The 14932-nt window shown below is 37.5% G+C and overlaps 2 protein-coding genes across 2 annotated transcripts in view; one reads left to right on the top strand and one right to left on the bottom strand.

The window, feature by feature from the left end:
• Positions 1 to 14932, top strand: part of LOC123877618 (dopamine receptor 1-like) — a 125879-nt gene that overhangs the window by 67322 nt on the left and 43625 nt on the right. The window lies entirely within an intron of this gene.
• LOC123877511 lies at positions 6240 to 9878 on the bottom strand. Its single transcript, XM_045924314.1, has 3 exons — positions 8992 to 9878; positions 8761 to 8845; positions 6240 to 7644 (listed from the first exon to the last, which is right to left on the bottom strand). Exon 3 carries the CDS (start codon positions 7632 to 7634, stop codon positions 6240 to 6242), a length of 1395 nt encoding a protein of 464 aa, XP_045780270.1. The 5' UTR covers positions 7635 to 7644; positions 8761 to 8845; positions 8992 to 9878.

Below are 14932 nucleotides of genomic sequence, written 5' to 3'. Positions count from 1 at the left end.
TACTCGGGTATTTTTTCCAACATTTTTCACGATAAATCAAAAACTATTATACATAAAAATAAAAAATAAACCAGTTTTAGGATGTACATCTAAAGCCCTTTCATATTGGTATAGTTATCTTACTTTGAGAAATAAAACACATTTTAATATTTTTTTTCTGTGATGTAACCACAAATTCAAGGTTTTCAGATTTATTCCTTTACTTGTGCTATAAGACCTACCTATCTACCAAATTTCATGATTCTAGGTCAACGGGAAGTACCACAGATTTAAAATATTTGTCTGTGGGAAGTACCCTATAGGTTTCTTGACAGACAGACAATAAAGTGATCCTATAAGGGTTCCGTTTCTCCTTTTGAGGTACGGAACCCTAAAAAACGACCAAGATCACGATCATATTTTTGTTAGTAATGAGTAACGACATACAGCTTAAAACTAATGTTAGTAATCTTACAAACTATACCTAAGACAGGCCCGATTAAGATCAATGGAAAGTGATGATGTGGCTATGGAACGCTTTTACCTAGAAGACACCTATTCACTTTTGTTTTGAAGTTACCTGAATTGTAATTGGTAAGAAACACAGCGGAAGAGTTCCAAAGTCCAAACATTAGCCGTGCGTGAGGAATGATGACGCACAACGCTTCGTGCGTGAAGATGGAATGTCGATCTAACTCCAATCTATTGCTATGTCACTTATGTCGCTATTATTTTGTGAAAGGAGAACATGAGTTTAAGAGGGCTCTCTCCGTCACTCGTTTCATACAAACGTAGTTCCCATTTCATTTGAATATTAAGCAACCAAAGTCCATGAAATTTTGCAGACATATTCTATAACTACAACATAAAATGACATTCTAAATTAATTCCAGTATCAATATTTACGACATACCTTTCTCTGTTTAGTGTTAGAGTTTCATTAAAGCAACATTGTGTATACGGGCGTGGACGAGTGCGGAAGTGCACTAAAACTAAACTAAAACTATTTTGGTCGTAATTAAAACCGAGCACTATGTACAATGCTAATGCGTGTGTCGGGAACCCCCCTAACTTCCACTTCATCTGCTTCGCCTTTTATTTCTCTTTATATGAACCATACTATTCGTCAGAAGTGAGAGGGGTTACCGAATTCGTACATATTATAGGAGTCACGCTCACCTTTATCTGTTTCTTTGTAGGTCGGTCGTTCACTGTCGACCCCCGTACGTCCTTTCTATTCCTTGCATCGTTCAGACTGTTCCAGCTCGTCTCTCAGTGACCTGTGGGGTTACACAAACTATGATTTCACCGTAGGTGAAATCTCTAAGACCTAGACCATGGGGCAACTCTCTATCTTGGTATCTATAGGTTAGGAATGTGTGCATCTCTCTCCCACCCAGCGATTGGGACCCTCCAATATATATTCTATTCACTGGTTTAAAGGTTACTTCGGCTGGCCATGGTTCCTTCTCATAGCGCGTGCTGTATACTCTAGGCTTCCGGGTCCTGGGTGCATGGAGTGCCTGATTGTCCTCTCGCTACCTCGCCTAGCCTGTCGTCTTTGCCGATACTCTAGGCTTCCGGGTCCTGGGTGCCTGGAGTGCCTGATTGCCCTCTCGCTACCTCGCCTAGCCTGTCGTCTTTGCCGATACTCTAGGCTTCCGGGTCCTGGGTGCCTGGAGTGCCTGATTGCCCTCTCGCTACCTCGCCTAGCCTGTCGTCTTTGCCGATCGACGGTTTGACCTCTTACCTAATTTACTTTAGCTCAGTCCCAATGGCCTGTGAAGAGAGGTACACACATATCCACTAACAAACTAACAATGGGTGCGCAACCATTACACGTGGGACATTTATATCTACAGGTTAACCGGGAATATCTAACACATAGAAAATGGTCTAAATATGAAATAGCCTAGGTACTTAGCTTTGACTTCACCATCCACACGAACACTGGAACGGGTTTAATCCACGTGCTCGGTGCCTCGCCATTTCGAGCCGCAGCAACCATTTTGAGTAACTAGATGAAAATGAATGTACTTTTACAACTGTATCCTTCCGGTATACCATAGACAAATTAACTTCTCTGCCATAGACGAATGTTGCCATAATATTTACCTTTATTCTGATTACTTCGCGAATGGGTAACTTCGCGACACTCCCGGCCGGAAAATAGATCAAAATAGGCATAATAAGTTGTTCGTCCACTCTTTAATCCTCTGTAGGGCTTTAGTGGCCGCAACTCTCCTCACTCTACCCACTCTACCAACTTCTTCCTTCTCCTCGTCTCTCGCTAGTGTCCCGACTTCCTCCGAATAAATAACATCCCCAATAGATTCTCTACTTTCACTCTCTAAGGTTTCACACTCCATTGTCTCCTGAATGGGTTCGTCTATTTGCATCATAGGTGAGTTCTCTTCTTGAGCTATCCCCTCTGAGATAGTTATCTGTCTGTCGGTACTCTCTTCCAAAGGCTCGGCTAACGTGGCAGAAGCAAGCTCACTCGAAGTATCATCTCTTATAAATCTTTCTTCCATGTCTTCCTCTGACTCTTGAACCTCTAGAGGGTACAGATGCGCTATTGACCGTGTGAAATTCTTATCTCCAACCTTTACTATGGCTACTCTACATAAACCATCACTTCCTTCTTTCAGTGAAACAATTTTTCCTACTCTCCAGGTTTCTCTATTTTTATTTTCTCATTTTATTTGCACTATCTGTCCTATCGCCGGAGACTGTTTCGATGTGACACGTGGCTCTTTATGTGAGTGCTGATACCTTTCTCGGAGACTTAGTAAATATCTGTTAACAAACATATCTTTGAATTCTCTTACGATGATGAGACCCCTCTTCCAACTTTTTATAAGATCGACTTTAATCGTAGTACCTTTCTCTAGACAATCTTCGACAGTTCCTTCTATAGTGATACAACTTCCTAGTGTAAGAAAATCAGCTGGTTTTAGAATTATATCCAACTCTGAATCTACACATGTAAGCGGTCTTGAATTTATTACAGCTTCAATTTCCTTGACTACGGTAGTTAGTTGACTATCTGAAAGCATGTGCTTTGCTAGTGTACGCTTCATACAATTCTTAACTATCCCTATCAATCTTTCGTAAAATCCACCAAACCAAGGCGTCAACTGAGGTATGAACTTCCATTGAATTTTGTTGTCAATACAATATTGTTTCGAGAGAATCTCTGCTATAAGTTTGAAATGTGTCGCGTTGTCTGATGTAATGAGTTGAGGGACCTTTCTGGTTGCTATTGTCCTTCTCAACGCCAATAAACCTTCCTCCGCTGTAAGATCTTGCACTAATTCTAAATGAATAGCTCTCACCGCTAAACAAGTGAATAAACAGATCCATCTCTTTTGTCCACTCTTGACAAGAACAGGACCCATATAGTCTACCCCTACAAAGGTAAATGGTTCGCTGTAACCTACTCTTTCTACAGGAAGCGCTGGAGTAGGTGGTAACTTAAATGGACCCGCTCCATGTTTAATACACCTTGGACATTTCTTCAATATCCTCTGAATCTGAGATTTACCCTTTGGTATCCAATATGACTGTCTGATGAGACTAAGTGTATGATTCGCTCCTACATGATAATTATCATTGTGAACTTTCTTTATAAGGTTATTCGTAAAGTCACATTCCTTAGGTATCAATATAGGGTACCGTTTGTCAAACGATAGTTCTGCATTCTGAAGACGTCCTTTACACCGTAGTAATCCATCAACATCCTTAAATAACTTGAGATTACGACTTAAATCAGTTTCTTTCCCCGCAACTTCCTGAGTGAAGTATTCTGCTTGTAGCTTCTTTATTGTTTCCGTAATACAAAGCGATTCTTTGTAACTAGTTCTGCTATCTTCTTTGGCTCTAATACTTTCTCCTGAGAAGTTGTTTTGTAGCTCTAGATTACTATCCTTTTCTTTAGAGGTATTCGGCAGACCCTCCCGCGTCGAAAGAAAAAATGACTGTGACATGTATTTCACAGGCGTTTTCTGTTTGTCGGATTCTGATAAAAACTGTGGACCTGTAAGCCATCTTTCCTTGTCTTCGTTGGAACTCATCGGTCTGGTTGCAATATCTGCCGGATTCAACTCTGAAGGAACATACTTAATCATGAGCTCTTTATTACTTCTTATTTCCTCAACTCGTCTAGATACGAATGGTGGAAGCAATTTATCCGATTGGCACCATTCTATGACAATTTGACTATCAGTCCATAATGTTTGATATCCTAATTTCATGTTAAATGCTTTTAAAACCATCTTAATTAGTCTGCAACCAATTAAAGCTCCTAGCAATTCTAGCCGAGGAATTTTTAAATGTTGTTGATCCTTTATAGGGACTAATCGTGTTTTTCCTATGACAAAACTTGTCTTAGCACTATGTGTTATGTATACTACTGCAGCATACGCTTTGAGTGAAGCGTCTGTGAAACAATGCAAATGATATTCTTCGCTTTTTACATTTTTTATATAGCATCTAGGTATCGATATTCCTCTAATAGTCTCTAATTCTTTTCGGATTTCTGACCATTTATCTTGCATTTCTTTTGAAAACTTCGTATCCCATTTAACTTTAGTCTTCCAAAGTTCTTGTAGAAATAGCTTAGCTGATAAAACATGTGGTACTCCGAATCCACAAGGATCGTATATCGAAGCGATTACCTTCAATACTTCCCGTTTAGAATATGCTTCGGTGGTTAACGTGAACTTTACATGTAACGTATCATGTTTTAAATTCCAATCTAGGCCTAAAATTTTTACAACCTTTTCTTTAACACCATCGGGTATTCTATTCATAAATTGTTTCGAATTTGAACTCCAATCTCTAAGGTTCATTGAAATTTGTCCAAACGTATCCTTTGTGTCTTGATATATTTGGATAGCCTCGTCAAGTGTTTGAACCCCAGTTACTAAATTATCAACATAAATATCTTTAGCAATTAGTTGTAGCTGTTCATTTCCTTTAGAAAGATGATGTTTAATTGTTGCATTTAATAAGAACGGACTAGATATAATTCCGAAAGGAACTCTACAAAACCTTAGACAGATAATGTTATCTACATGTGGTGGTTTTTCGACATCTTTCAACCAAATAAATCTCGTTACGTCGCGATCCTTTTCATGTAATCCTATTTGAAGGAAAGCCTTCTCGACATCTGCTGATAAAGCAATGTTATGACTTCGAAATCTAATAAGTATACATGTTAAATCTTCTAACATCAATGGACCGCAATACAGACATTCGTTCAAACTTTTATTGCTTTTAATCTTCGATGAGGCATCATAGACAATCCTAATAGGTTTATTCTTCTGAGCAACGCAATGATGTGGTAGATAGTGTACTGGATGTTCTACACGGGTCTTGTCTAATACTTCTTCGACTATTCCTTTCGATATTTGTTCCTGTATAGCATCATTATAGGACTTTAGGGTTTCCTTATCCAACCGCTTGACTAAATTTACTAAACGACCATATGCTAATCCATAGTTAGGTGTTAGTGACGGTGGGTATTCGTTCCACGGCCAACTGACATGATATCTATTGTTAATTAATTTAGTAGTCTCGTTGAATTTATGAATAGCCTCTTCCTCTCGTGTAATTTTAGGTGAATCGGTTATGCCAATTGACTCGAGTTCCCACAAGAATGTTATACTTCCTTGATCTAAAGGCATGTCAGGTTTGTTAAATTTAAAATCTATCTCTGTTTGAAAATATGTGATAACTGACATGTGTTGTTCTTCCATATCTCTACGTGGACCCTGACCTGATAGTATCCATCCGAACTCAGAATCTACTAGGTATAAGTCTTCACTTATTCGTATTTTCTCTGGATGAAGAAACGAATAATAATAATCATTTCCAATAAGAATATCAACTTGATCTGTTAACGATCCGTCATCTGCAAGTTTTACCTTGTATCTCCAATTGTTAAGTTCTTCAGCATAGGGTACGCTTTGAGAAATCATAGGCACAACGTTTGCATAAATGATCTTTCCTTTTTTAGATCTAGTCTCTAACTCTAGTTGAACTACTGGACTATTAAATTCTCGAGGACTTCTTGAACCAAAAGTATAGACAGACAAATTTTCATCCTTCTCTATTGATAAATTTAATTTTTTCGCAATTTTTTGGGTAATGTAAGATCTCTGAGAGCCTGAATCGAATAGTATACGACATCGTGTCTGTTTATCCTTGTTCCTATCTCCTCGTGCCATCACTACTGCTGTTTGAAGAACCGTATGTCATCTTCTGTCAACCTCTGTTAGAGTGGTAGTTTCGGTTTTAGATGGAAATTTCTGAGGACACAATGCTCTGTGATGTAGACCACGTTTTTTACAGTAATAGCAAGATTTCCTACTGCTATAGCACTGCGCAATACGATGATTTCTCATGAGACATCCGTAACATCTGTCTCCTAACCGTGACTTTCGTTCCTTGGCTGTTTTATATTTATCACAAAGGTCACTGTAGTGATCGCCTTTGCAAAACACGCATGATACTTTCATCCTCTTCGAGACAACTTCACCCTCTGTCGTATTACTTCCCTTTGATGTTGTATCTTCCCTCCGTTCTTTACGTTCTTCCCATTGTGAAAACCGTCTCTTACGAAATCTTCGAGGTTCCATTCTCTCTACAGGTGTTAGCCAATTATTTTTTCTAATTTCTCTTCTACGTGGTATCCTATCCTTTCTGTAATGACTTCTTCCTCGATTTTCCTGAGTTACATGTAAAGTTTCAACTGTATAATTTTCCACTTCCTTAGTGTTGCTTCCATTAGTAATTCTATTAGCATCTTCCCTAGCCGTGATTATTTTTTCCAATTCCTTTCGTATTTCGCTTATGGAATCATCTTTGGTTTTCAATTTCAACTCGTAAATAAGATCTTCAGGAAATTTACTGAATATGAGATGACGTAAATGGTTGTGGTTTACGTTTTCTCCTAGTGACTCAAGAACTCTCAAATGTTTCTCTATATCGTTGAGCGCTCCTCGACATGACGTTATTGTCGAATCGGTTGTAGCCACCTTCGAAAGTGCCGAGTAATGAGCATCAACTAGATGAGAATCCTTTCCATATCTTTCTTTAAGAGTTTTAATCGCAATGCTGTAGTTCTTATTCGTTGTGTCAAGACCTTCGATAGCCTTTCTTGCTTCTCCTTTCAACGAGGATTTAAGATATAATAATTTGTCCACTTCTGTTATATTTCTCTTGTCGATATTCGACTGAAACTGATCCCAAAATTGATGCCAGCTTAATATATCCCCTTCAAATTCTGGAAGATTCAGTTTAGGTAGACGACATGATGTTATAGTATCAGCTGTCCTATTTGTCGATGAAATCTCCGTTTTATTCTGGAATATTTTTAATTTTACAATTAGTTCCGCTAAACTTTCTTCCGCCTTGAGCTGAATTTCACTAATTTCACTAATTTCATCCACTTCGGGAACATTTACCATCCTGAAGTAATTATTTAAATCATCGTTTAATCTCGTCGATAGGTTTTGCAATTTAGTCTTGATTACTTCTGCATTGTAGATTAAGTCATTGTTCAGAGAGCCGAGACTAAGAGCTTGATTCGAGAGAGTTTCTATTTGAGTGGCGAGAAGTTTCAGTCTTGTTAATAATAGTTCATCCATAATGAATATTCTGGAACAGATATTAAGATTGGCTTGTCTAATCATCCGTTCATATCTAGATCCTTATAGCACTTTTAACCTTTTACTATGTCATTACTTATATGCCCGCCTAGCAGATACTCTTCCACTGAGTTACACCCCCCTTAACATACAAATCCAAACATCAAGGTATTCCTTGTTATGGATAAATAATACTTAAGTATAAATACCAACGTCAAAGTAATGAATAAATACCAATGTCAAAGATCAATTCTTATTTTAAAGAGTTTTAATAGGATTAAACTATCCTTTCATAACCTATTGTAATAGTATATGTAATATGCTATGATAATAATTGAAGTGTAAAAAATCATTTCAAATTTCATAATCCTTATACACATATCAACTTAAAGTTCAAATTCAAATTCAAAATAATTTTTATTCAATTAGACTTTTACAAGTCAAATGAAACTTAATATTGTCTCAAGATATCAAAGGAATAAAATCTTCACTTGTCAAACTTTATGTGTATTCTCTCATCTTAATAAAGCATAATTACTTATCCATTTTCTCTCAAAAAGGGAATTGTATAAATGCACTCAATCTATTATGATTTACAAGTTATTTCAGTCAAATGAAACTTAAAGGTTCATGTTTCATACACATTCAACTATCAAGTAAGATTACTTCCTCTATAATGTTTAAAATAAATTCAAAAGGATTTTCTCCTTAAGAATCTAACCTCACTCTTTACTAATTATCTAGGTACTCAACTATGTACTAGAATGATACAAGGATTCCTTTACTCAAGCTAAACAAGAACCTAGGTGTGAGTTTTTGTTAAGTCAAGTTTCATTCCTTTCAAATATTAAATCTCATTACAGTGATTTAAAGATCCTTTTAATAAGGTAAATATGCAGAATCTAATAATTTTTTAGTTCAATAAGCCTATCACAAACCATAAGAAACCACATTTCTCTCCCATACCTACAATATCAAATTGTATTTCAAACTTAAATAATCTCTTTTATAAAATGATAGATTCTATCCGACTAGCTAAGTAAGTAGTACATACCTACTTATTAATTTGATAAAAAGAGTATTTGTCCCTCTAATTAACCTTTTCTCGGTAAATAACAATACTTACTAGCATTTGCTTACTGTCATCAAAGTTAAATGATAATGATTGAACTTCTTTTGCAATTAATCACTTTGGGTAATTCGATTTCCAACTGAAAAGTAATTAAATACTTTATAATATCAAGTAATTTAGATAAACTTCGATCTATTCTCAAACACTTCTTATACATACATAGCTAGACGCCATTAACACTTTACTCATCTTTCCCCGTTACTTATCTAGTAAATACGCACTTACTTTGTTGAAAATTATTATTTCCATCCATTAATTGAATAAATCTGATATATATATATTCAATAATTCGTTTCACATAAATTGTACTTTAAATTTTTATTGTTCAAGAAGTAGGTATACCGGAGGTAAGACACTAAGACACTTCTCTTTTACGCCATTTTGTATAATTTGTTATGTCACTATGTGCTGTGTTGTGTCATGTTGGTATCACCTGTTTGCTTGTTCTATGGTCTATCTACAACAAATTAAAGCGGGAAATTCAAACTTTCAACTAACAGCGTGCCCGTCGCGTCTCTGAAACCAATGTTGCCAACTTACCTGGACTAATTTCTTTCTCCTTTTTTGAATTTTAAGTTGGCTCTGCTCCCACACGACTTTCGTTGGCGCTCAGAATGACCTATACTGCCACCTATTAGTTGGAAGGTCAAGTTCTTACATTTTAACACCAATATAATATTTATACCGAATTGTACTTGTAATAAACAATCATAATCATCGCTCAACAGCGACATTACTGCACACTTAAATTTTCATTTCACTTACTAAATGAAAGAGTAGAAAGGACTTGATATACTATTAACTACTTTACTATCGCTTAGGCTGAGTGTGACTCCATACACTGAAAACTCTGGTTTCTCTGCCAGATCCCAGCACTTCTCCACCATGTCGGGAACCCCCCTAACTTCCACTTCATCTGCTTCGCCTTTTATTTCTCTTTATATGAACCATACTATTCGTCAGAAGTGAGAGGGGTTACCGAATTCGTACATATTATAGGAGTCACGCTCACCTTTATCTGTTTCTTTGTAGGTCGGTCGTTCACTGTCGACCCCCGTACGTCCTTTCTATTCCTTGCATCGTTCAGACTGTTCCAGCTCGTCTCTCAGTGACCTGTGGGGTTACACAAACTATGATTTCACCGTAGGTGAAATCTCTAAGACCTAGACCATGGGGCAACTCTCTATCTTGGTATCTATAGGTTAGGAATGTGTGCATCTCTCTCCCACCCAGCGATTGGGACCCTCCAATATATATTCTATTCACTGGTTTAAAGGTTACTTCGGCTGGCCATGGTTCCTTCTCATAGCGCGTGCTGTATACTCTAGGCTTCCGGGTCCTGGGTGCATGGAGTGCCTGATTGTCCTCTCGCTACCTCGCCTAGCCTGTCGTCTTTGCCGATACTCTAGGCTTCCGGGTCCTGGGTGCCTGGAGTGCCTGATTGCCCTCTCGCTACCTCGCCTAGCCTGTCGTCTTTGCCGATACTCTAGGCTTCCGGGTCCTGGGTGCCTGGAGTGCCTGATTGCCCTCTCGCTACCTCGCCTAGCCTGTCGTCTTTGCCGATCGACGGTTTGACCTCTTACCTAATTTACTTTAGCTCAGTCCCAATGGCCTGTGAAGAGAGGTACACACATATCCACTAACAAACTAACAATGGGTGCGCAACCATTACACGTGGGACATTTATATCTACAGGTTAACCGGGAATATCTAACACATAGAAAATGGTCTAAATATGAAATAGCCTAGGTACTTAGCTTTGACTTCACCATCCACACGAACACTGGAACGGGTTTAATCCACGTGCTCGGTGCCTCGCCATTTCGAGCCGCAGCAACCATTTTGAGTAACTAGATGAAAATGAATGTACTTTTACAACTGTATCCTTCCGGTATACCATAGACAAATTAACTTCTCTGCCATAGACGAATGTTGCCATAATATTTACCTTTATTCTGATTACTTCGCGAATGGGTAACTTCGCGACAGCGTGGTTGAGGTTGGAAATGCAAATCGTTTTTGTGCAACATTTCAATTTCACTCGGACACAAACAATAACAAATCCATGCTACTATCCACATTATCTAACTACCAACAGCCAGCAAAGAGAAGTAGTGAATGCTCGTGAGGCGTATAACATCTGCCCGCAAAAACGTCAATTCGTGATGACCACGACCGCTCTGCCAAGAGTGTTATGGCGAAGAAGACCTATCCACATACATTCTATGGAGAACTCTCAGGCATGCAGGTTTCCTCATGATAGTTTCCTTCACCGTTAAAGTAGGAAAGCCATCACATCACACTTATCACACTAATAATCACACTAGTCACACTAATATTATAAAGGTGAAAGTTTGTATGTGTGTGTGTGTGTGTGTGTGTGTGTGTATGTTTGTTACTCCTTCACGCAAAAACTACCGGACAGATTTGGCTGAAATTTAGAATGAAGATAGATAATATCCTGGATTAGCACATAGGCTACTTTTTATCCCGGAAAATCAAAGAGTTCCCACGGGATTTCGAAAAACCTAAATCCACGCGGGCGAAGTCGCGGGCATCGGCTAGTAATATTATAAAGGTGAAAGTTTATGTTTGTTACTCCTTCACGCAAAAACTACTGGACGGATTAGGTTGAATTTTGGAGTGGATATAGATAGTATTCACGATTAGTACAAAGGCTACTTTTTATCCCGGGAAATCAAAGAGTTCCCACGGGATTTCGAAAAACCTAAATCCACACGGACTAAGTCGCGGGCATCATCTAGTATTAACTAACTTCAAAAAGTTATTAGCGTCTAAATATCCAAATTTTTGACCTAAAATATTTCTTGACTATGTTTATTTTTTTTAATGTCACTATACTAAAATACAAAAATAAAACGGAGATTAAAAGGTGAACTGAATCTAATTAGATCAAAATTGTCTAAGTTTGTTTAGGGGGGTAAAAACTTGTCAGCCGAAACAGTATTTTAAGATTAAAATGTAGGCAAATGCCAAGTGCACTATGAAAAAAAAATTGAAAAAATTTACAAGTAGTCTATCCTCTTAAACATTTAATTGTTTTTAATACTAAAGATAAAAAGTCTCTCTCGCGAAAAATTAATGGCCACAAGCGGACCAAGTTAAAAATATAAGGTCGTTAAGTTAATTCGCTAATATTTTAACTGGAGGACAAATCACTCCCTTGCGGCGACGGTATTTGCCCGACGAACTGTTGCACAACTTTTTGGGTCGTCCGAAATTCGTCCATTATCGTTGTCTAATCTACTTAGGGTTTCTCGCTAGTAAGTTACGGAATGAAAACAAATCCCAGAGGTCTTTTTAGGGTTCCGTACCCAAAGCGTGTTAAGAGGGGTCTCTCCGTCACTCGCTTCATACAAACGTAGTTCCAATTTCATTTGAATATTAAGCAACCAAAGTCCATGAAATTTTGCAGACATATTCTAGAAACTAATATCTGTGTCTGTAGTTTTCTAGATTTCTGTTACAATATTTGGTTTCAAAGTTACGCGGTCTTAAAAATTTACATATAAATCTTTGAGCCCCTGTAATTTTAAAACTACATAGTTTTAGAAAAATCTAAAACACCACAGACACCGATATTAGTTTCTAAAATATGTCTGCATAATTTCATGGACTTTGGTTGCTTAATATTCAAATGAAATTGGAACTACGATTGTATGAGGCGAGTGACGGAGAGAGCCCTGTTAATGGGACCGTATTACTAAGCTGTCCGTCGTCCGTCCATCAGTCTGTCAGCCTAAACACCTACGAGCATGCTTCAAAAAAATGGTGACTCGTTACCATGGTTGTAATCCGGTAAACCAGATAAATCTGTTATGGACTATAAACGTTTTGCATGGCAGTGTCGAAGTGTCGAATTTGTCGGATTATAGAGTACTAGCTGATGCCCGCGACTTCGTTCGCGTGGATGAAGGTTTTTTAAATTTCCCGTGGGAACTCTTTGATTTTCCGAGATAAAAAATAGCCTATGTGCTAATCCAGGGTATAATCTATCTCCATTCTGAATTTCAGCCCAATCCGTTCAGTAGTTTTTGCGTGAAGGAGTAACAAACATACACACACACACACACACACACACATACAAACTTTCTCCTTTATAATATTAGTGTGACTACTGCCTAAGACCCCATATAGTCCGGAAATTTTTACAAACCTTGTATCTTGTCATCGGACAAATTACAGATCCAATGATAAGATTCTATATGTTATGCATACTCTGAAGTACAAATCATACTTCAGTATGTATGTCAAATTTAGTAAATCACACTAATATTATAAGGTCGAAAGTTTGTATGTGTGTGTGTGTGTATGTTTGTTACTCTTTCACGCAATAACTACTGAATGGATTTGGCTGAAATTTGGAATGGAGATAGATAATATCCTGGATTAGCACATAGGCTACTTTTTATCCCGGAAAATCAAAGAGTTCCTACGGGATTTTAAAAAACCGAAATCCACGCGGGCCTCTTCTAGTTCAATAATAATAGACATGTCGGATTACAGGGGGTGCCGGATTAGATAGGGGCCGGATTCTATGGTAAGTATTTAGAATATAAAGCAAAAGGCAACCTGAAGGCAAAGATGAATTGATAAAATGAGAGGGAAATAAAAGTCAGAAGGTACTCGTACTTATTTCTTAAACGCTTTTGTTAAATACAATGCCCGTAGAACTTCAGATAAAATGGAAAAACTTGAATTGTGAACTACATAAAAGTTAAGAGAGACTTATCTCATCTAGGTACAATTTAGTCTTTTTCAACTTTTTCAATTGAAGTAAGAAATCACCAGAATTAGGTATTTACATCTAGCTTTTATAAACGCTCTTTAAAGGTCACTTCAAATTTTAATTCACTCACCCGACGGCTTTAGATGCTCTCCAAGGCACGGGGGTGATAATATTACCAAATTAAGTACTTGTTTACTCCAACCAGTTGGTATGGGTAGGGAGTTCGAATGACTTCTTCTAGGGAACTGATGGACTGTATATTTCATGCCCGAAATCGATAAATTCTAACAATGTCTACCATCGATGTATAGGGGAGGTAGGGGAGCATTGGGCAGTCGGGAGGTTTGGGCACCCCCTCATTCCTCAAAATGTATTCTAGATATTTTTTGTTTTCTACCACAGCACTATAATTTAATAACTGGCAACACCACTTATCAAAAGTGTCAGCTGTCATTTTACTTGGTTGTCAAATTACATGCGCTTAACGGTTTGTAGCGTACAGAAGTAACTATTTTGATTGTGATTTGAATATACATAACACAGAAATCTGCAAGAAAGTGTAAGTATCTGTGTTAACTTCTTCTATTGTGTTTAATGAAGATTATATTTACCTGTCAATTAGGATTCAACATTTGATAAAAATAAACTTATTCAAATCTATTTGAAAAGTGAGGTTATGGGGAGCATTGGGCACGCAGGTAGGAGGGAGGTTTGGGCATGCCCAATGCTCCCTCTGTTTTTAAGTGTTTTTTGATGTCATAATTTTGTGCTTTTTTGATATGCCTATTGGAATTGAATGGTTAATCATTTCTTTTCAGGACAATGCCGTTTTCATTTTTTTTTTAAAGCGACGTGAAATCCCTAAAGTTGTTATTTTGCGCGCATTGGAAGAGGTTTCTAAAGGAGGAAAAATTAAAACTACTGCGATGAAATATGATATACCCAGGTCTAACCTTCAAAGATACATAAAGCAGGGTAGCGTCGTGAAAGATATTTTTTCTAAATTTATATCATCTCAAATACTCACGAAAGATAAAGAGTAAAAACTTTCAGAATATCTAGTAATGTCGTTTAAACTAAACCATAGACTGTCAAAAATGAAGGTACGTGAATTGGTTTATGAATACGCTACTGCCATTGAAAAAAAAAATGCCAGATAACTGGACCAAGATGAAACTTGCGTCCAAAGATTGGATAAGGGGATTTTTTAAAAGACAACCTCAGCTTTCGATAAGGACACCGGAAGCACGGGCCACAATTTCCAATAAGAAAAATGTCGGAGATTTTTTGAAAATCTTAAAACTGTATATGAACGATATCGCTTCGGTGCAGTTTAAGAAATTAATTCGAGTATCGACAAATTTGTGAGAATAGTCGATACTAGAATTAATTTCTTAAGCTGGACCCTTTCAAGTA

Source organism: Maniola jurtina, chromosome 24 (genome assembly GCF_905333055.1).
Source record: "Maniola jurtina chromosome 24, ilManJurt1.1, whole genome shotgun sequence".
Classification (NCBI taxonomy): domain Eukaryota; kingdom Metazoa; phylum Arthropoda; class Insecta; order Lepidoptera; family Nymphalidae; genus Maniola; species Maniola jurtina.
This window is presented reverse-complemented; position numbering and strand designations above follow the sequence as displayed.

What these genes read in the sequence shown, in the direction of transcription:
- LOC123877511 (XM_045924314.1), bottom strand. Translation starts at nt 7,634, where the DNA reads ATGGATGAACTATTATTAACAAGACTGAAACTTCTCGCCACTCAAATA.